At 47.6% G+C, this 22,377-nt stretch overlaps 1 protein-coding gene across 4 annotated transcripts in view; it reads right to left on the bottom strand.

Annotated features, from left to right (window-relative positions):
- Positions 1-1,186: 1,186 nt before the first annotated feature.
- PAFAH2 (platelet activating factor acetylhydrolase 2) overlaps positions 1,187-22,377 on the bottom strand; it is a 37,018-nt gene continuing 15,827 nt past the window's right edge. For all 4 annotated transcript variants that reach the window (XM_020983170.2, XM_020983169.2, XM_078145581.1 and 1 more), the window contains 7 exons: positions 19,635-19,703; positions 19,288-19,429; positions 13,127-13,240; positions 9,072-9,163; positions 8,400-8,570; positions 4,858-5,012; positions 1,187-3,335 (listed from right to left, as the gene is read on the bottom strand). In XM_020983170.2, the coding sequence (XP_020838829.1) occupies positions 3,241-3,335; positions 4,858-5,012; positions 8,400-8,570; positions 9,072-9,163; positions 13,127-13,240; positions 19,288-19,429; positions 19,635-19,703 (838 nt within the window). In that variant the 3' untranslated portion in view covers positions 1,187-3,240. The remainder of the gene's footprint in view (positions 3,336-4,857; positions 5,013-8,399; positions 8,571-9,071; positions 9,164-13,126; positions 13,241-19,287; positions 19,430-19,634; positions 19,704-22,377) is intronic.

Below are 22,377 nucleotides of genomic sequence, written 5' to 3'. Positions count from 1 at the left end.
CTGCAGTCTTCTGCCAGTGGAGAAGTGCAATCTTCCATCTGCATTGATGTAACTAAAAGATGTGTTTGAAGTCATGCCACAGACTCTAACAAAGAAGGCAATAATAGCGTGTGATATATATTGTAGGATGGTTTCCATAAAAATTATTTAAACTTTAAAAAAAATCACTGGCTAAGCTTCAGTTATCTGGAAAATCCGCTCTTTTCCTACACAGCTCATTCCCTAACAAAGCCCTAAGGGCATATGTGCTTGCTAATGAAAGGATGAGGTGAACTAAGTTTGCAGTTGTCCTGCTCCCTGTATCAACATTTAAATAACAGCTCTGCACCATTTTTAATTAAAATTCACATTTCTATAGTGCTTCAGGGTTTACAAGGCGCCTCACACACTATGAAGTAGAAAGCTTCAATGTTCCTCTTTCCATGTTACAAACAGGAAAACAGGCCATAGAAGACAAGTTTGCAAGGGTCGTACAGCTAGTAAATGGCAGGGCTGGATTTGAACCCAAATCTTCTGATTTCTTCTACTACACCATGCTACCTCTCACAAGAATTGGAGGGGGACACAGACCAGATCCTCCCCCAATAAGATGCCTGCTGACCCAGGCACCTCTGACCCCACCAACCCTCAAAAAGAGCTCTGATCCAAGCATATGGCTCTCACTACAATTGGGCACTTCCAGGGCCAGATTTCACACACAATGTTTCTGTCAGAAGAAAGCTCTGTAAATTCCTTGAGGAACTCAGTTCCTGAGCATCTGCTTCTCCCACGTCTCGGGCTTGGCTCCTGAGGTGGCCTCAATTTGAAAAGGCTCACTCCCGTTTGAACACTGGAAGTCCCTACAACAAGGCTGGTCCTCTGGGGCCTTGGCTCTCACTCCTCACACCTCCCCAAACCCCGAGAAGCCAGGCTCTTCTGTCACAATATCCCTAACACCAAGGGCCCCGTGGAGGGAGGTCTGCAACACTTGGACCACCAGCTGTTTCCCACTCTGCCTGCTGGAGAAGCCGAGAGGCCAGGTTCTGCCTTTGCTCTAGACACAGTCCTCACCCCACCCCCTTTTGGTTGGGTACTGGGCTCAGACTGATGAGGTAAATATAGCTTCAGATCATATCTGTGGAGTGGGGGTAGGGAGGACTCTGCCTCCTTTCCTGGAGGATGGAAGAGAAGAAAGGAAGACAGAAGGTAAAAGCAGGTCCAGATGGTTTCCCATCTTGGTTTAATGTAGATTTGAAAGAGAATATTACAATATATATCATTTGGCAAATACATGAGTATTCATTTTTGTATGATTTCTCATCAATAAACACCAAAGCATGGTATAGATCACAGTGGAAAAATGGAGTCTGAGCTTACAAGTTATTTCACAGCCTTAAAACAGAGACCAAAAGGAGTCTGGAAAAGATAGCGCCTCGATGTCAATCATGACCCATCCCAGCGAGGTGCAGGCCCCTGAATCTAGTGACAACCCAGGCTGCTCCCCAGGCTCTTCCAGAGGGCCAAGGGAACCAACTGACTTCTGTTAATAGTGGCTGGTACAAGGGGCTGCTTAATAGACTATTATTGTTCTTGTCCTGGGTTCACCCTCCTCCTGATGATTTCCAGCTGAGGGTGTTATTGGAGAAATCTCAGGGCATTGAAACACCAAATACTCCAGATTTCAGCTCCTTTCCCTGTCCCCCCAGGAACAACGTGGCCCGGGTCCATTCATTCTACAAGTACTTTCAAGGAATTATGTGCCCAGCACTGTGCTAATCATTATGCAGATTAAGTATAAGGTGAGGTCTATCCCTGTAAAGGAGCTCACAGGGGGCAGCTGGTGGTGCAATGGATAGAGCACTGGCCCTGGAGTCAGGAGGACCTGAGTTCAAACCCAGCCTCGGACACTTGACACTTACTAGATGTGTGACCCTGGGCAAGTCACTTAACCCCATTGCCTAGCCAGAAAAAAAAAGAGTTCTCTAAAGGAGTTCACAGTCCAAAAATTAAAGTGCTCTGATTTCATCGAATATCTTTGGGGAGGAATAAAGGCACAGACCACAGCTTTAGAACCGAAGGGGACCTTAGAGGTTGTCAAGTCCAATACCCTCATTTTACAGATGAGAAAGGGAGATGTGAAATGGCTTGCTGGTGTCACATGGCTGGTGAGTGGGATCTGAGAGGCTGAGGAGAGGGGACGAAGTCGCCACCTGGAGAAGTGGTCAGTTTCCTTCCCTCAGGGCATTAAAGACAGGACAGAGCCCATCAGGAACTGTCTGAGGCTCACTGACTAGGACAGCTCTTTCCAAAGACAAAGGGAACGGACTAGCCAACCCCTGACAGTCTCTACACGCACTTCTGCAATGCTGCCTGTGGTTGGAGAAAACAGTGTTCTCAAACATGTGAAGTGGTGTGAGATCTGGACATAGTGACTGTGCTCCCGACTAAGTGTTCTTAGGTCACAGTAACATGGAAGGAGAATAATCAGGGACTTTCAGGGGCCTTTCGGAGGCCTTGTGTATAGCCCTCTCAACAGCTAGCCTAAAGCAAGTTCTGGTGGAGACACACAGAATAAGGAGGGTTATACCCACACTGGGGACTCCAGAGGAGAGAATCAGGATGAATAGAAGCAAATTACAAAAAGGAACATTCCAATTTAACATAAGGAAAAGCTTCCTGAACACTCGAGTTGTCTAAAAATGGCCCAGTCTGCTTTAGGAAGCAGTGAGTTAACTCTCCATCTTTGGAAGCATTCAAGCAGAGTCTGGAAAGCCATGTAGCAGGAATGTTGTAGGAGGAGGCCTTGCACCAGGCAGAAGGGCTGACTAGACACCTCTAGATTTCCTTCCAAGTCCCTTCCCAACATGTGCTACAAATCAGTGAGAGCTCTGCCCTGACCTGGAAGCACAGAAGTCGCTCTAGCAGCTGATTGGGGTTGCTGGCTAGAGATAAAGCTCCAGGTCCCCGGCCTACCCCCGTCCATGTGTCCCCCTCACGGTACCAGGCTCCTGGATTTCCCATCTGCCCACTGCCTGGTGCCAAGGGATCTCCAAGTTCTACATGTGAGTTTCAAATCAGCAAAAGTCAAAGATCAAAGTGCCTAATCCCTTCAATCAGCAGCATGATTACTTACTCTTGTCTTGAACTATCCTGTTAGAAGCTTTCTAACAAGAGACCATGAATTTGGCAATTTGGGTCAATCCCACCCAAACCAAAAGAGAAATTCGGCTCAAGTCACTGTTTGCCAGATGGCCAATGTCTTTAGAGACTGCTCAGATGGTGTGGGGCCCCCGGGGCCACAGATGGTCCGACGCCTTCGATGAGGCTGTCCCACTGATCATAATCTTCCTTCAGCTCTGTTGGGGGGAAGGGAACAGGTCAAAGATCTGTGCCATGGTGGAGGAGATGATAATGACCGATCATTGTACAGGGGTCTGGAGAATGAGGCATGTTCACCAATGGCAAGGACGCCCACCCCAATCCAGCTCCATTCCAAGTTGATGGCCTTATGCGCAACACTGCAGACTAACTCAACGGCTCGTGCCACACTTTGTGGCCTCACCCCATGACTTCCTGTACATGGAAGGCCCTCTCTGCCCCCTTTCCTCCCTGTCCCCACCTCCACCTGCTGAATCCTGCTTCCAGGCCCTTCTCCAAGGAAGCTTCCCTTAATCACACCCTCCTCCCCACCTGAAATAACCTTCCTCACACCTAACAAAGAATCTTCTTTGTCCCACCCTTCTGTCCTAGTTTGCACTATGCTTTCTGTGTATGTGTTCTGTCTTCTCCGGCAACTGTAAGCTCCTTCAGGATGGGAGTTCCCTTCATGGAAACTTTCCTGCTCTCCACTGTCAGTCCACCTTATATAGGACCACAGGCTCACAGACTGAGAGCTGGAGGGGAACTTAGAGATCATTTAGTTCAACCTCCTCATTTTATAGATGAGACTGAGGCCCCAGGGATCAGGGGACTCACTCAGGGTAACACAGCTAAGTGGCAGAGCTGGGATTTGAACTCAGAGCAGCCTTCTTTCTGCTCCACAGGCTGCGCACATCCTCCTCCCCTTTCACCTCCCCAGGTGCACTGTTTGCACTGAAAGTATTACTCTTCTTACTGCAAGGATGGGTTTTCTCCCTCTGCTACACAGAAGGAGCTGGACTTTGCCTAACCCGGTATCCCCCCACCCCCACCCCAGGGCCTAGCTGGGGCTCTGGCCAGAGCAGACACTTGGTAAACGTCTGCTGCGCAGCAGACGGGAGGGGAGCTGCCTCCCCAAGGTCAGCAAGCAGAAGGTGACTATCGGCTGTGAGAGATAACAAGTAGAGGTGAAGTGCAGAGGGTTTCCGGGCTCAGCACAGTGCCTGGCACACAGGAGCCACTTAACAAATGTGCACTGACCACTGACTGACTGCGATGCGTTTCAGGCAGTTTGTGGTAGCCTCAGAAATCCTGCCGAGGACTGCAGCCTGCCCCTCGTGGGGGGTGACGACGCAGCTGCAGAATGAGGCATGACCAGCATAATGATAACAGCTAACATTTAAGGCCTGCAAAGAGCTTTACTACATGTTCTCTCCTTCGATACAGTGAATTGCTTGACGTTCCACACTTTGTTACAAGGGGAAGGAGGGAGGCAACAGAAAGCAACAGTGAAAAGAGCACAGATAAAGCATGAAAAATGGCTGGACCCCAGGTTTCTGGCCTTACCTCACACTCAACATGCATCCCACTCCTAATCACATTTTCCTTTTTCCCAAAAATCTCGGAGCTCCCAGTCCTTCCCACATAAGTCAGCATCTGCTGGGAAATGCAAGGCCTTGCCTCTTCCTTTCTCTGGACTGCCTCCCTACCCCTCTCACAGCCCCCTCCCCACTCCCTTACCAAGGTGTTTCTGCAGGAATGCCAGCATGGCCTGTACCATGATCTCCTGACCCTTGTACGGGTCCAGCTTCCCTCGAGTTTGGGTAGAGAAGAGTTTGCCGAGCAGATTTCCAGTCACGAAAGTGAAATCACTTTGACTCTGATGAACAGAACCACTAAAAGGGAAGAAAACCAAACAACTGCTTTAGAGAAGTGACGCACATCACAGAATCATAGAAGGCTGCGGCTGGCAGAGCTCTTAGGAAATGGAACATTTGATCTGGAAGGAGATTTTAAAACGGAGGCGTTGAACTGGCGGCAGGCTGGCCTCAAGGGGAATCAGACTAAAATGTAATTGGGAAATGTTGAACAAAATAAATAAAATGACAGTACAACATAATGTGAAGCTGTGCTTTTCTAAATCAGTATCTACACAATCCATTTCTATTTGAGTGTGATACCTTGTTTTAGAACATAGAATGTCAAAACTGGACGAAATCTTAAATAAAACACAGAAGGAAGGAAGCTTAGAACATGCAATATAAGAACAAGCATGTCCATTAATAAATACTAGAAAGGAAGCTGAAGACATACAGAGTTTGATTAGGTGCTTAAAAAAACCCCAAAGATGTTTGTTCATAATAAACAAATCACATGGCAAAAAACTGCCTTAGAAGAAGGAAAAGGTAGGGGTGCTGGGGAACTGGCTAAGCTCTCCAACACATTTTATTAGTGCATCATCATGTTTTAAGTCACTGGTATTGATGAATGACTTATTCCAAGCATTTTCAAATTGGTCTGTGATGCTGAGAATGTCAATGGTGACAAGGCTCAGTTTCTCCAACAGGACATCCACTTGTTGGTCAAAAAATTCATGACTAAGCAGCCTCCTCATGGTGAGTTTCTCCATACATGGCTGGACTGGTCCTCAGAGAGAATCTGGTATCTTCTCAGGGCCAGGCTTAAAACCTTTCCGGCATGGAAGAACCTAGTATGATTTGTGCTTCCCTCAGAGAGCCTCTGAGGACCAAGGGTCATCTCACTGCCATGATGAGGCATCCCAATGGCATTTGCCCACACATAGCAAAGCCGTTATCACCACTTTTCTGCACAGGTACACCACCAGACAAACAGGAAGTAGAGACCTTATTTGACAGATGAAGAAAGTGAAGACCAGTGCAGGGTAGTGAGTCAAAGTCCCACCATGGGTTATCTATCTCGTAGATTGACTTTTCTCCCTCTGTGTACACACACAGGCTGTCCCTCAGGCCTGCTGTCCAGTCATGTCCTCTCCCTCTCTCACCTGACTTCCTCCCAGGCATAGCCCAAGGACTGCTCTCTCCTCTGTAAGATCTTCCCCAATTCCCCCAGTTAGGGTCCCTTGATACACCTGCACTATCCTTATGTGTGGACATGTTGTAGCCTCCTAGTAGAATATAAGCTCCTCGAGGGCATGGACTGCTCTGTTTTTGTCTTTGTTTGCCCAGTGAATAGCACAGTGACTAGCACACAGTAGGTACTTAATGCCTGTTGTGTTTTACTTTTCAACCAGTTGCTTTGGTGCCATGCCATGGGCTCCAAGCAGCCTTACCTTATTAGCTAGTGGGTAGTGTCTAGGTTTGGGCTGCTAGGTGGTGCATGGATGGAGAACAGGGCCTGGAGTCAGGAAGACTCATCTCCCTGAGCTCAAATCTGGCCTCAGACACTCACTAGCTGTGTTACCCTGGGAAAGTCACTCAACCCTGTTTGCCTCAGTTTCCTTATCTGTAAAATGAGAAGGAGAAGGAAATGGCAAACCAGTCCAGTATCTTTGCCAAGAAAACTCCAAATAGGGTCATGAACAGTCAGATGTGACTGGAAAACAACTGAGTCCAGGCTAACATGAGTTAAGGAAAGCATACAATGTTGCATCTTATGTTTCTCTCAGAAGACTCACCTGAAGTACCAAAGGGGAGTGAAGATTAATTACCTGTGAATTCTCACCAGAAAAATCTCCTTCCCTGACTACTAGCCCACCTTCTGCACAAACTCCACTGGCTGATGCTCAGAAAGTAGCAAGCTAATCATGCCACAGGACTGAAGATGAGGACACATAAGCTACTGCTGAGTGGGGCTCACAGACTCAGAATGCTGAGCAGAGTGGATCCCATAAAACGGGTATCCAGGTAAGGTCCGCACCTCTAAGTATGGGGGAATTAGAGCTGCTCCCAGGGCCAGAGACGGAGATTATAAACCATGAGGAAGAGACAGAGACATCAAGGGGCACAGGGGGCCTGAAGGGAGGACAAAGTACCCATGGGCTCCTATCATGAATCCCATGCACCAGGGAGCTGGGGTGAGACACGGATGCTGAGAAGCAGGGCCATGGAGCTTTCCTCTGCTGAAAGTGGAGAGTTTGGTGCAATTGGGGACCACTTGGGGAGTGGCAAGACAGTCCTGAAGATGAGCCAGCCCACTAACCTTGCCCTTGTTAGTACGGAGAATTACATGGCTTATAGAGGTCACCAGGGAAGGTGGCAGCCACCAGAGGGGAAGGCTGCTTGATGCCTTCCGGAAGGGCAAGCAGAATGTTTTTTGTGGATGAGGGGCTCAAGTATGAGTCATTCTGCTCTTCTAACATCTGCCTGAGGACCTGCAGGGGAGCTGAGCGAAATGAGCCAGACGCTGACGTTCCAACAGTTTCTTTGGGCAGTGGTACAAACCAGAGAGATCAGGCAAGAGGAACCGGCCAGACCCCGGATGTTCCCAAGCTTTCCTGGGTAGAGGCACAAGCTACAGAAATGGTGTGTAATGGGCCGTGGAAAAATTGTAGCCAAGTTCTTGTGCCAAGGGAGATGCCTTGATACTATGGTTACGGTTAAAAGTCAGAATGTTAAATTGGAAGGGACTTAAGAACACAGAATGTGAAACAGAAGATGGAGAGCTGAGAGGAACCTTGTTCAGTTCAGTCATTTTTCAGTCGTGTCCGACTCTCTGTGACCCCATTTGGGGTTTCCTTGGCAGAGATACTGGACTGGTTCATCATTTCCTTCTCTAGTTCATTTTACAGATGAGGCAACTGAGGCAAACAGGGTTAAGAGACTTTCCCAGGGCAGCACAGCTAGTCAGTGTCTGAGGCCAGATTTGAACTCAGGGAGATGAGTCTTCCTGACTACAAGCCCGGCATTCTATCTACTGCGCTACCTAGCTTCCCAGAGGAACCTTAGAGATCATCTAATCCACAATAATGTCTTCTAGCTCTCATATCCTATGTTCTTTAGTCTCCTCATCTGCCAAGTGGGCAGATTAGACTCTAAGTTTTTGTTATTGTGACTATTGCTACCTGGGGCCCAGAGGGGTGACCTCAGTATAGTTGGGCCTAGAACCCAATTCTTAGTCCAGTGTTCTTTCCATCATACCACTTAAGGCCAGGTACAGAATTTTATATGGATCCTACAGTGTTCCAGGAGGCTCCCAGTTAGTTCCATTAGAGATGGATCCAAACGCTTTGTAGAAAATCCCAGGAAAATGGAAGATGCCAGAGAGCTGGCTGGAACATGATTGTGATTATGATTATTACTCACAGGATGGTTATGATCTTGGTCTGGCTGTGACGAGCACAGATCTTCTTCATTCGGCTAATGCTCTCAGCTGTCTGGAAGCTCTCAGTGTTGATGAAGAAGACAGGGCCCCCAGCCTTGGGGTAGAAGTTGTGTTCCAGAGGAAACATCCAGGCATCCAAAGCTATTGCACACCTAGAATGAGAGCACACATCTGGAAACGGTGGCTAGCTGTTCTGGAACCCAGGCCACAGAGTTGTAGGGCTTACCTTTTACAGACTGGGAGCGGGAAACGCTATCTATAAAGGGAATTGGAGGCACCTGCACCTACCTGTAGTTGGGTGACCACCTTCAATTTTATTCTAAGCTTCCTTGTCAAAATGTAGCCTCCTTGAAGGCAAAGCCCAGAGGGACCTTTCTTCTGGATCTGTCACATAAAGGGTGCTCAATATAGCTTGGAGACTGAGTCATGGGACATGTTGTGGCATCTCCAAGGAGCTCAGCCACCAAGAACCATGGGAAGCTGGCCAAAGAAAACATCAACCTCAAAGGGAGGGGGTAAAAGAGGTCCAAAAAGAAGGGAATGGTCCCAAACTCCCAAGAACTTAGAGAGTTCATTTCTCTCTTTTCTACTGTGGGCCTTTCCAGGCTCTGGTTCCAGTCATGCCAAGACCATAGTATCAACAATAAACTCACCGAAAACAGGCATCCTTGGTCAGGGCTAGAATGGCTGTTGACCCTCCAAATGAGTGCCCCATCACTGCCACCCTAGACAGGTCGATGCTGCCCTGAGAATAGGAGGAAATGCCTTAGCTAACCAATAGCTAACGTGTTCCTTCTTCTCCAGGTATTAGAGAGGGAGAAATAGGAGAGGAGGCAACCCTGGCCACAGGCACAGAAGGAGGAGGGTACTCCAACTGGTATCCACTTAAACTTGTACCTGAACAGTAATTACTTTTGCTACATTCCTGATAAGTGACAATGTCAAACCTCTGCTTCATATCCAGTGATGAGGTTATCACTTATTAATTCCTCAAAGCAGCCCCCTCTTCTTCTCAGCAGCTCTAATTGTTAGGACCCTCCACTGAGGGCAGAGCCTCAATCAACCCTCTGGGGCCCAGGGGTGGGGACCTTTGACTGAATCCAAACTTCACAGAACTTTGTTCAGATTCAGTCAAAGGGCCACAGTTGAGGCCCTGATGCCACAGGTGCCGCACCCCTACTCTGAGCTAAGCAACCCTTATATGAAGAACTGCTTGGAGGCTCAGAGTGTCTCCTTTACCAGATGAGGGGCTCCCCCAGGGGAGGAAGCAGGAGTTCTTCATCAGCCTACCTTTCTCTGGACCTCTACCTGGTCCAGGGGTAACAGTGGTAGAGACTGACACATGAATAAAGCTGACGATGGACTGGGCTCTTCTGTTTCTCAGTCCACTTGACTCACAGGACTGTGGCTGGCTGGTATGAGGAAGTCAAGCTGGTCACTTAATCCATTCTAGAAACCCCACTCACCCAACTGCCTAGGGAATTCTCCAGCCAGCTTTGACCACATATCCATAAATGTGGGTCTTATCACTCTTTTTAGAAATCTGGGGAGTGGGGCAGCCAGGTGGCACAGTGGATAGAGCACTGGCCCTGGAGTTAGGAGGTCCTGATTTCAAATCCGGTCTCAGACACATGATACTTACCAGCTATGTGACCCTAGGCAAGTCACTTAACCCCTTTGCCTAGACAAAAAAAAAAAGTGGGGCAGCTAGGTGGCACAGTGGATAGAGCACCGCCCCTGAAGTCAGGAGGACCTGAGTTCAAATGCGGTCTCAGACCAATCACCTGACACTTACTAGCTGTGTGACCCTGGGCAAGTCACTTAACCCCAATTGCCTAAAAAAAAATTTTTTTTTAAATTAAAAAAAAAAAGGTCTGGGAAGTTTCTCTGTGAAAGATTTAGTCCCTGAACCTTCCCTTTAACATGTATCCCGTGTTCCATGCTTACAACAATTGATTTGCCAATGTGTGACCAACCAGTTTTAGCTTAAAGAAAAGAACACTGTTAACACTTTAAACTGAAGCATCAGACCCAGAGTACAAAGGGACCTCAAAGGTCATCTAGTTCAGCCCCTATCTGAATCAGAAAGCCCCTCACCAATATCCCAGACATCTGTCATTCAGCCCCTGCAGGAAGATTTTCAGTGATGGAGAAATCACTGCTTCCTAAGACCATTTATTCTACTTCTAGATGATTCTAATTGTTAGGAACTTTCTCCTTACACTGAGATGTTATCTCTAGTTTCATATATCTGAAAGCAGATGGATCACACTGGTCCTGCTAGACCCAGAAGGGAGGACCAGAGATAACAGGGAAAGTTACAGGGAGGCAGATTTTGCCTCAATATAAAGGACTCTGAAAATTCTACTTCTGTTGACTCTCTCTTTCATTCTTATCAGAGACTTCACTCCAAAGCTTTCCCTCCCCTCCTTAAATCTCTAACAATAGCTCCTCTCACACTTACCTTCTCACCGGCACACGAACAGACCTCTAATTTACAAAGAGAAACTGGAACCATCCAACATCCTTACCTCCACTCTTCTATTCCCCAGAACTTATCAGCATCAACAGCCCTCTCACCTCCTTCCCCAGCTAACTAAAAAAGTACCTCTCTACCTCTGGCATTAATCTCATTCTCGCCTGCCCCCTTTAAGACTTTGCTTTGTCACTAATTTCCTCTATCACATACTTTTAATCCCCCCTCCATTGGCTCCTTCCCATCTGTGGACACACACCCTCATGTCTCTTCAACCTTAAAAACTGCCTTTCCTTGACCCCATCTGCCTACTCTCCCATCTTTTTCCTTCTCTTTAATGTCTTACTTCTTGCAAAGGTTATTTACACCCAATACCTCTACTCCCTCACCACCCATTTTCTTGTCAACTCCTTGCAACCTGGTACATACTCCCCCTACTAAAAGGTAACCAATTATTTAATCATTAAATCCAAGGGCATTTTTTTTCTAGTCCTCATCCTCCGAGACCTCTCTGTAGTACATGATTACCCCCTTCCTACCAATCCTTTGACTTTGGGAGGGCCACACTCTCTGGTTGTCCTTCTACATCTCTAACTGTTCCTCCTCTGTTTCCTTCTCCTCCTGACCCTCTGTGACGTGGCTGCGTCCCAGAGTTCTGCACAATCCATCCTTCTCTCTGTACTGTCTTCCTTGGCATATATTCCCCACAACTTCAATTACCACTTCTATGACTGCAGAACCTTTAGGTGCAAGCTTGAGTTTTCTTCTGAACTCAACTGAGTATCTTTATTTGGATGTCCCACCAGCACCTCAAACTCAACATGTCTAGAATGAAGCTTATTATATTTGTTGCTATTTATACAGCCTTCCGTGTTCTTCTTGGTCCTTCATTTCTCATATTTAGTCAGTTATCAGTTCTGCTTCCAAAACATCTGACTTCTACCTCATACCTCAATCTTATGATCAATGTCTTCTGCCACCACCACAGTGCAGGTCCTTATGACCATCAACCTACACTAGTGAAACAGCCTCCTCAAAGGTCTTCGTCTTCCCTTTGTGGGTACTAGAAAGATCTAGTCAAATCACTCCCTTGCTCAATAACCTTCAGAGGCTGCCTGTTTCCCTTGGATTTTATTTCAGACTATTTATCTAGTATTCCAGGTGTCTACAATCTAGTGTCCCTCTACCTTTCTGACCTTATCTCATGTTAATCTCTTTCATGTACCCCACATTCCAGCCAGACTAGATTGTTACTCAGTTCAGTGATATGATATTTGGAAAACGCTCAGCACTGTGCCTGGCACATAGTAGGTGCTCCATAAATGCTTATTCCCTTCCCCCTTCTCTCTTCACTCTCCCACCTTCACCTGTGCTCATGTTACTCCCCAAGGCTCTGATGCTCTCCTTCCTACTTGTCACCTACTGAATTCAGACACATCCTTTAAAGCCCAACTCAAACGCTACCACTTTGCCAAGCTGCCCCCAACACACACACGCACACACACACATACACATACACACACACACACACACACATGCACAAACGCACATGTATATACACACACACACACACACACACTCCCCCTGGCCTCTCTTTTCCCACCTGTCTAGCAAACAGGAAGCCAAGCCCAGAGACTCTAGGGGTCTCTGGGCATTATTGTTGCCCTCAGATATCCTATGAGAGTTTGTCTGTGCCTCTCAATTATACTTCACGTGTAAACTGTACGCTCTGATTATCTGTATTTGTGCTCCCTGAAAACTGGGACTCTGTCATATTTAAACTGTACCCCCACCCTGGCACCAAGCACAACGCTCTGCATTCAGCTGTGCTTTGTAAATGTTTGCTGAATTACTGAGGAATCGAGTTTTGAATCGAACTCTAATGAGCAGTACCCAAAAGGGGACTGGCCTGCTTCACGAGGCAGTGAACTCCCCATTGCTGGAGGTCCCCAGCGGTGCCTGGGTGGCCATTTGCTGGGAGATTATCAAAACAAGATGCCCATTCCAGTACTGGTTGTACCAGATCCCTCCAGTCCCTTCCAGCTGACATTCTAGGACTCACTTTGCACAGCACCTGGTATATGGTAGGTGCTTAATAAATGCTTGTTGCCTTGACAAGACATGTTTCCTTGGAGGAATTCAGGCCAATGCCTTTAAGGGGAGTAGGCATGAAGGACTAAAGACCAAATATCCCCTCCAGGATCCTCTGGTGTAAACTGGTAGCCACTGTACCTTCAGAGTCCTTAGATCCAACCCGCCAGGTAGGATGTTGGAGACACTCTGGCCCGTGGTAATGTCCTGCAGGATCTTCAACACCCGAACACACTCGTTTGCTCGCTGATGCACCTGCAACAGGTATTTTTCCTGGTGAGGCCCATCATATGATGTCCCTCCCCACCCTGAAGTAACTGGCTTGATTCCCAGGGGCCTGAGAAGGCCAAGACTCCCCCAGACACTGGGACTCTGTGTACAAGTAGCCAGGGTGGTTCACAGTGTTGGCCCTGGAATCAAAGGCCTGAATTCAGGTCCTGTCTCTGATATTTACTCCCCGGGACACTGTCCAAGGCGTTTTACTTCTCCCATCTGTAAAATGGTGAGAACAGGAGCCACACTTTTCTATCTTAAAGGGCTGCTGGGGAGAAAGCACTTCATAAAACTTACAGGGCTCTGGACATATTAGTTATCAGTACCACCCAAAGATGTATCCATGTGGAGGGGAGGTAACATGGAAGCCAGGAAGAGCCTGAAATCCAATAGGAAGAGTCTGAGTTTCATATGGTCAGCGAGACACATTCACTGTAGGTTCTAAGTTATGGAAGCAACATTATTTAGGATGATCACCCTAAAGTTCAAAGCCTAAGTTAGCCACACATGGAGAAAGCAACTACTATGTACAGGGTACTGTGTTAGTATGTACAGCAGCTCTTTCTGTGGTGGCAAAGATTTGGAAACTGAGGGGATGCCCATCAACTGGGGAATGGCTGAACAAGTTGTGGAATAGGATTGTGAGGGAAGACTACTGTGCTATAAGAAATGACAAGGGGGAGGATTTCAGAAAAACCTGGGAAGACTTACACGAACTGATGCAAAGCAAAGTGAACAGAGCCAGGAGAATATTGTACACAGTAACGACAGTACTGCAAGGAAGATCAACTGCGAAAGACTTAGCTCTTCTCAGCAATACAAAGATCCAAGACAATTCTGAAGGACTCATGATGAAAAATGCTATCCACATCCAGAGAAAGAACTGATGGAATCTGAATGCAGATCAAAGTACGTGCTTTTTGCTTTCTTTATTTTTCTTGGGTTGTTTTTATGATTTTTTGGTTTGTGTTTTCTTTTGCAACATGGCTAATATGGAAATATATTTGGCATGACTGCACATGTATAATCTATATGAAATTGCTTGCCTTCTCAAGGAGGAGGGAAGGTAGGGAGGAGAGAGAGGCCTTAGAACTCAAAAATTATAAAAACCGTCACTTAACCCCGATTGCCTCACCAAAAAGCAAAAAAAAAAATACAGAAACTGAATGCTAAAAATTGTTTTTACGGATAATTAAGAAAAAATAAAATAAAAATATTCTACAAATGTAATTAGGAAATATTTAACAAAATAAATGAAAACACAATAGAACACAGATAATGTTAATATGTGGTTTTCTAAATCAATATGTGGCCCACAGGGATCCTTATGCATGGATTTAGTAGTTCTGTCCTACTGGAGTTGGACACCTCTGCACTAAGTCAGGCCACCTCTCATGTCCCTGCCCTCAGGGAGCTTACATCCTACCAGAGGACACAAAATGTATGTAAATAAGTATAGTATGAGGTAAACTGAGGGAGAGAGACAACACTAAGTGATGGAATCAAAGACAATTTCACAGAGCTGAAGATTTTCCCAGGCCTGGAAGAAGGTCAAAGATTCTGAGAGGCAGGGATGAGAACGGAGGGTGTCCGTGTGGTAGAAGCCCAGAGACGGAAAGCTTAAGGACACCTAGGCTGTGACAAAGTTCAAGGAGTTCAGCAGCTAGTCAGGCTGTGCCAGGACTTCAATGCCAGGTGAGGAATCAGTCACAAAGAAAGAGAGCAGAGTAAAAGGGACAAAAGAGGTCAGCCTAAAGGCCATGAACTGTCTTCTGAGGGCCCTGGTGCAGAAGAGGGACAGGCCCATATACTATGTAGTTGCTCTGGCATCTGTCTGTGTAGAGGCTGGATTGAAGAGGGGAGGGAATGGAAGCAGGGAGACCAGTGGGGAGCCTTCTGCAACAGCAGGCAAGAGCCGACAAGTTCTAAATTTGGGGAACGGTGGGGAGGAAAGCAAAAGAGTCCAATGTGAGAAATGTTCAAGAGGCAGAATCAAGGCTCGTGTTCTACTACACATTTGCCATATTCTAATTGGCAGCATATTGAATCTGCATACACGTCTGAGCAAAGAAACTTGGCAGGTCTCTGAGAACAGATGGCTTCCCATCTCCATCCCACCCCCACCCGGAGGTGACTGCTGGGCTGCCCTCCCAGAGGAGGGTATGCTGGCAGAGCCTGCCCAGCATGGAGGCAGGATTCACTTTAACACCATGGGAACTGAGTGCCACCAGAGTGAATGAGCAGGAATTCAACAGGTAAGGAGAAGAAGAGAAGATATTCTAAGAGCCTCTCATTCATGTACAAGGAAGGGCCTTCAGGACTAACAAAGAATCTGTGCTTTGAGGGAAGCAGAGCGTGAGCTGGGGGGGCTTTCACAATTCACCCACTGCCCCCCAAACCACCAGATTCCCTCCAGGTGCCCTGTTATTTTTTATAAATTTTGCACATATTTATGTATTTATTGTCTCCTCCAATAAAATATATGCTTTTGGGGGCAAGAAATGTTTTATCTTTTGTCTCTGAATCCTTAGCACCTAACACAGTGCTGGAAGACAATAAGTATTGATAACTGCTTGTTGATTGAGTGAATGAACTAACCTCCCTGGCTCCTGGGCTTGCTACCACTGAGCTTCCCCTTTCCTAGCTCCACTCTTTTCTGACTCAGATTGAATTCCCTTAGGGTAGGTTCTTCCTGCCTTTCTTCCCTTACCTTCTGGAGGTGATGATCAGCTAATCTAGTAATATGGCTATACTAATGTGCTAATTCAATTCAACAAACATTTATGAAGTGATTGCCATGAGCCAGGCTCTGTCCTTGGGGCTGTGGTGACAGAGAGGTTAAGGACTGTGTCCACAACACAGAGGGCTTCACTCTCACGGGAAGGGGCGGTTTCAACCCAGGTGCCAATGAGCACGATATGAAGGAGAATGAGACAAGCACGCAGGCCAGGTCCAGGTAAAGTGCTACTGGCATGTGAGGAGGGAGAGATCATGTTAACTTAGGGAGAGGAGGCAGAGAAGGCTTCTGAAAGAGGTGGCACCTGAGCTGGGTCTTAAAGGAAGGGATGCAGAAGAAAGGCCCCACTGAGAAAGGAAGCTGGAGAACAGCAGAGTCTGACTAGGGTCCATGAAGGGGAAAGCAGGAGATAAAGATGGGCCACAGAGTAGGAGAGAAGGCTGAAAGACAGGCTGGCCCCAGATGCTGGAAGAGCCAGAATCAGTCTATACTTTATTCGGCATCTGGGTGGCAGAATGGGTAGAGCCCTGGGCCTGGAGTCAGAAAGACCTGAATTCAGACACTTACTAGCTATGTGATACTGGGCAAGTCCCTTCACCTGTCTGCCTCAGTTTCCTCATCTGTAAAATGGGCATAACAATAGCCCCTACCTCCCAAAGTTGTTGTGAGGACCAAATGAGCTAACATTTGTAAAGTGCTTATCGCAGCATCTGACACGTAGTAGGCACTTCATAAAATACTTATTCCCTCCTCTACTTAGTAAGCAGTGTGGAATTCAAAGCAGGTTTTTAAGGTAGAGAAGTGGCATGATTAGAAATGTTGGACAGATGACTCCAGCAGTGGTATAAAGGCTGAAGGGGAGAGGCAATGGTCTGAAGATAAGAAGATGAGCTAGAAAACTATTATGATACTTTAGATCAGAGGCCAAGGTTCGAGATTCAAATCCGGTCCACACCTGTTTCCCTACGGCCCATAAGCCAAGAACGGTTTGCTGGATTTCGCCCGTGAGTTATAGTTTGCTGACCCCTGGTCCAGATGAAAAGAGATCAGAAGGGGAGAGTCTGTGATTTCACTGGCACAGGGAACCCCCTCTCTCAGAGCAGCTCAGCCCCTTCTCTGCCACTTAGGGTCTCAGAGAATTTCCTAGAGGACCAAGCAGTTACAAGTGGCTTGTCCAGGGTCAAAAGGACAGTATGCATCAAAAGCGGGATCTGAAGCCAGATCTTCCTGCTTCGGGTCCAACTGTCTGTCAACTACACCACACTGCTTCTCAGAAGACAAGACTCAGTCACCTGTACATTAGTTTAATGGTTATAAAGCATCCTGCAACCTAATAGAAATAAGAAACATAGGCTGTGAGGGGCTAAGGTGCTAGGTGGCACCACAGTGCACATAGCGCTGGGCCCGGAGTCAGGAAGACCTGGGCTTAAATCCAGCCTCAGACACTCACGAGCCGTGTGACCCTGGACAAGTCACGTCACCTCTGTTTGCTTCAGTTTCCTCATCTGTAAATGGGGATAATAAAAGTGCCTACCTCCCAGGACTGTTGTCAGGATCAAATGAGATAATAATTGGAAAGCACTTAGCACAGTGCCTGGCACATAATTAAGCACTACATAAATGTTAACTACTATTAATATTTGTAAAGCACTTAGCACAGTGCTCGGCACATGGCAGGTGCTACAGAAATACTTGCTGCTTTCTCTTCCCTCCCAAGGTCCCATGGCTAGTATACGTCAGAGTTGGTATTCTGGCCCGAATTACAGGACCATTGATTTAGGCCTGGAAGGGACCTTCGAGGTGACAGAGGCCCAAAGTGAAGTGACCTGCCCAAGGTCACACAAAGTGAGCAATAAAAGTGGGATCTGAACCCAGGGCCTCTGGCTCCAAATTCAGCATTCTCTCTAATGCTCTCTACTGTCTCTCCTGGACTGCCAGGTCTGAAGGGCCCCCCAGGCGAAGGAGGCAGGAGCAGGCTGTTCACAGGAGGTGCCCAGACAGAGAAACTGCATTCTAGTCTGTAATTCAGGCAAAGTAACCATAATGCTGGGAAGGACAAGCGACCAAGAAGCTGTTGTTATTGTTGTTTTCTATCACGTAGCTTAATCAGATTATACTGAGGTATGAATGAGGACAGTTGAAATGGAAGCGAGAGGAGGGAGCGGCTGTCAGAGACTGGGGGGCTCCTCAGGGCCCCAATCAAGGCTCCCCACGTGCATCCTAACAAAAGCCTCCTGAGGACCATTAAGGAGGCCCTCGGGAGGAGGACTATCTGTTATTGTTTTTACTTATATAAATTAACATGTTAAAACGTATAAACCGGTATGGGTGAGGTTGACTAAAAACATCTCTGGCAATAGCTGAAAAGAAAACACACATAAATTTAATTTGCAGGAAAATATGTACCTATCAGTATGTATGCACTACATATGCATGTGCACATATGCACACATGTATTGCAGTGTGTGTGCGCGCGTGCACATACATGCATACCGCATGCATGTGCAGTGTACTGTACAGCTGTGTGTATGTTATAAATACGTATGTGTAATACACACATGTGAATGTATGGATATTACATAATAAAGATTATCTCTATGGTGACTTCAAAAGCATATCCTCTAAGTATTATGATTCTTCTTTCTTACAGACTGCCAGCCCCTGATTGGAGCCAAGTCTCAATCATGCGCGGGAGGAGACAATTCTGACATCCCCGGCAGGGCCCCACCCTCAGGCCCCCTGCATGCTCAGGGACTGCAAGCCCATTTTGCGGTACTGTAATGAGGAGGGTAAAATGTGCACTGGCAAGTCAAGTGTTAATGGTTTTTGGCGTAGTTGTTGCTAAGGCGTCTTCAGGCCTCCCGTCTGTGTAGCTGGTTGACTGCCATGAGGAAGAATCAGGGAAAAAGCCTTCTACTTGGGGCTCTGGGATCTGGGTTCAAATCCTAACTCAGACACTTCCTACTTGCGGGATGGGGGCAGGATACTTCCCCTGAGAGCTGCAGTCTTCCCTTCTTGTAAAAGAGGGATAATAATACTTGGGTGATTGTGAGGTGAGAGCTCTGTGAACAATGAAGTTCTGGAGAAATGTGGATGAACAGAAAACCACACTGCCCAGGCCCTCTACCCAGGGCTCTCCAGGTTCTTTTCTCTAGTGCGCTGCAGGACTGCCCTCTGCCATAATCCTGAGGGGGCTACCTCTGACCCCCTGCAACAGAACCTCTCAGTGGGTGAGGGGCAGTCAGGCCTGGGAGAAGGGCCAAGACCCACACCCTGGCCCTCCCAAGCTCACCTGGGGGTTACGAATCCAGAATTCTTTCTCCCCTTCCTCTATCCTCCGGTAGGCGATCCACTCCTCCTCCAGTGACCCAGCTTGGGGACAGCTCTCCTCTGTAGTCTGCTTGTAGAAGTAGGTGGCCGAGGCAGAACGGTCCCTTGAAAGACATAGGGCTGTCTGGAGGAAGGGAATGGGAAGACAGAAGGCACTCTTCAGCCCCACTCTCCCCCTCGACAGTTCTCGACGCGGGACTGGACTTTGGCCCACGCCACTTCCTGGGTCTCCCGAGATCCTGGCTGGAGAAGAAAGCTAGAGGGCAGTTGAAGAGCTGTCACCTCTCCCCCTTAGGGTTCATCCCTCACCTGTGTTCTGGCACAGCCACCACAAAGCCACGAGAAGCCAGCTCCATGCAGAAGGCTGAGTACACGGTCCTGAGGATACAGGAGGGAGCAGACGGACTGATCAGAAGACAGACCTCCCTGTCCCAGAAGTGACCACAAAGGCTGATTCTGGGGAAGACTCATGTGGGGTCCTTCGCTTCCCGGCTCCCGGCTCCTGCCTACAACACCTTTCCCTATTCCCACTAAAAGCTCAGTTCAAGATCCCCTTCTGCAGGAAGCCATGGGGAATTCACTGAGTACATTCTCTAAGCCCAGCCAATCACAAACTTTATCCTTCCCTCTCTAGGCATTTCAACATTGTTTTATGTCTGCTGATTACAGAATGCCAGCATCTGAGTGGGGACCTCGGCCCAGACAGAAGGGCTATCCTGGATCTCCCACTGGTCTTCGAACTCCCTCAAGGGCAGGTAGCTCTTCTTGAAAACGGGGCCCAACACCAGCCCTGGAGTCAGGAGGAACTGAATTGGTATCTGGCTTCAGGCACTTACTAGCTGTGCGACCCTGGGCAAGTCACTTAACCCCAATTGCCTTAAAAAGAAAAAAAACCCAAAGAAAATAAAACGGGGCCCAAGTGGCTATCTGCCTTAGAGGGCCTTGGGCTTTATCCTACAACTTCCCAGGAAAAGGAAGCTGTCTCTCCTTTCTTGCTTCCCTCTCATTCTGTGTTTCAGTTGGCTCCTCTTTTCCCACTGATAAGATTTTCCTGGAACTTCCATTTTGAGGAAGGCCCCAGATGAGCCCCAGGCCTCCCCTCCATGCCCCTAGGCAGGTGTCTTCCTCGATCCCCTCTGCTTTCATGTGGTAGCTTCCTTTTGGATAGGGCCAGTCCTTTTTGCTTGTATTTGTATTTCCAGGGCTCAGCACAGTGCAAGACATGCAGCTGGTACTTAGTAAATGCTTGTTGCCTGTCCTTGTTTACCTCACTCCTCACCCCCAGGCTCTGATCTTGCTTCTTCCATGTCCAGAGGAAGGGTTGGCAGCAACAGGGAGGCCACTGCTGGCCAGGGGAGTCCCAGAGACCCAGACAGCTGGCTGGTTATTGCGGGGAAGGGAGCAGAGGGAGATAACTAAGGGGAAGGAAGCTGGGGAAGCCTCCCTTGCCTGCCCCCCTACTGCGCGGTGTTTTTCCCCATCAAAGTACTATTTCTCACTTCTATATGAGTGAGCATCTCTATTCAGATCTGCAGAAGCAAGAAGGTCAGATAGAAATCTTCAAAGCAAGAGAATTCACACTGCAGATGCTGGGGGACTGGAGGAGGACGCCTCTTAGCCCGGCATTCGAAGGCCTTCCATGAGGCCAAGCAGCATAAAGGAGAGAACACTAGAGCAGCAGTCCCGGGGCCTCGCTTAATTGCCCCCTCTGCCACTTCTTCTGTGGCCTCAGGGGGCTTGTCATCAATCTGCTCCTTAGTTTCTTCACCTTTGGAAGAGGTGGAGTTGAGTCCTGGCATGCTCTAACTGAAGGACCCTAGGAAATCACTTAGTCAGCCTGAGCACCAATTTCACCTTCTGTAAAATGGGAGAGATACATACACCCTTCACCTCACAAGGCTGCTGTGAGAAAGTACTTTGCAGTTTTTAAAAATGCCATAGAAATGTGAGTGATTCTTATTGTTCAGATCTAGGATTCTGCAGCCCCTTCCTGTCTTTGCCAATCTCTTGGTTCTATTTGTCCACAAAATCCTTCTGCTCTGGGCGAGTCTGGCTCATCACCACTCCATGAAAACACTGGGCACTTTCCAGCCCCGTGCCCTGGCTCCTCATGCAATTATGCCTATCTGAAATACCCTGGGGCTCTAGTTCCACCTCCCCATCTGGTCAAGGGCCAGCTCAAATGCTCTCTGCTGAAGGAAGCCTTCCCGAACCACCCTGGCTCATCTTCCCCCTTACACTTACATCACTGATAATAAGACCACGGTATATCTCCTACCACCTAGAACTATGTTCTCCTATGCACATTTCTCAATTCCCCTATAAAAGCAGAGCTCCCTGAGGGGGGAGGCTGTTTTACTCAAGCTTGAATCCCTCTCATTATGGTGGACAGTGTCTTGTGTTTACACTAGGCACCTAATACATATTTGCTGAATGCACTGAATGACTATCAGGAGGAAGACATTATCCTTCCTTTCCAGAAAGCCACCTAGGGGCAGCTAGGTGGCACAGTGGATACAGCACCGGCCCTGAAGTCAGGAGGACCCGAGTTCAAATCTGGCCTCAGACCAAACACTTGACACTTACGAGCTGTGTGACCCTGGGCAAGTCACTTAGCCCCAATTGCCTAAAAATAAAGAATTTTTAAAATTTTTAAAAAAAGAAAAGAAAAGGAAGGCCACCTAAAGGTCCTCCATCTAAGCTATCTTCCAGTGCCTTATTGTGGCACTGAGGGCCCTCTGGTCTTTCAAAACCTACATGAGTGGAGTACGAGCTGTAGCAGATACTACCAAGTTGGAAGGTCTTCATGGAGGTCTACAGTATGTTTGCCCACCTCCTCCCTAGAAGGCTGGAGATGAAAGTTTTGACCACAGCAGCTCATGAAGCAGGTCTTGGTCTACATCAGAGGAAGAAGTATCCATAATGATGAAATACTACGGGACTAGCACAGATTAGCATTAGAATGGTATCTGTCAATAACAGAAATGGAGGGAGAAAATTCACAAGATTCAGAGAGAGACCGGACCAAGGTTTGGAAGTTAGAGTTTAAGAA

The sequence above is a fragment of the Phascolarctos cinereus genome, unplaced genomic scaffold (assembly GCF_003287225.1).
Source record: "Phascolarctos cinereus isolate Bilbo 61053 unplaced genomic scaffold, phaCin_HiC Scaffold_726;HRSCAF=1367, whole genome shotgun sequence".
Classification (NCBI taxonomy): Eukaryota; Metazoa; Chordata; class Mammalia; order Diprotodontia; family Phascolarctidae; genus Phascolarctos; species Phascolarctos cinereus.
This window is presented reverse-complemented; position numbering and strand designations above follow the sequence as displayed.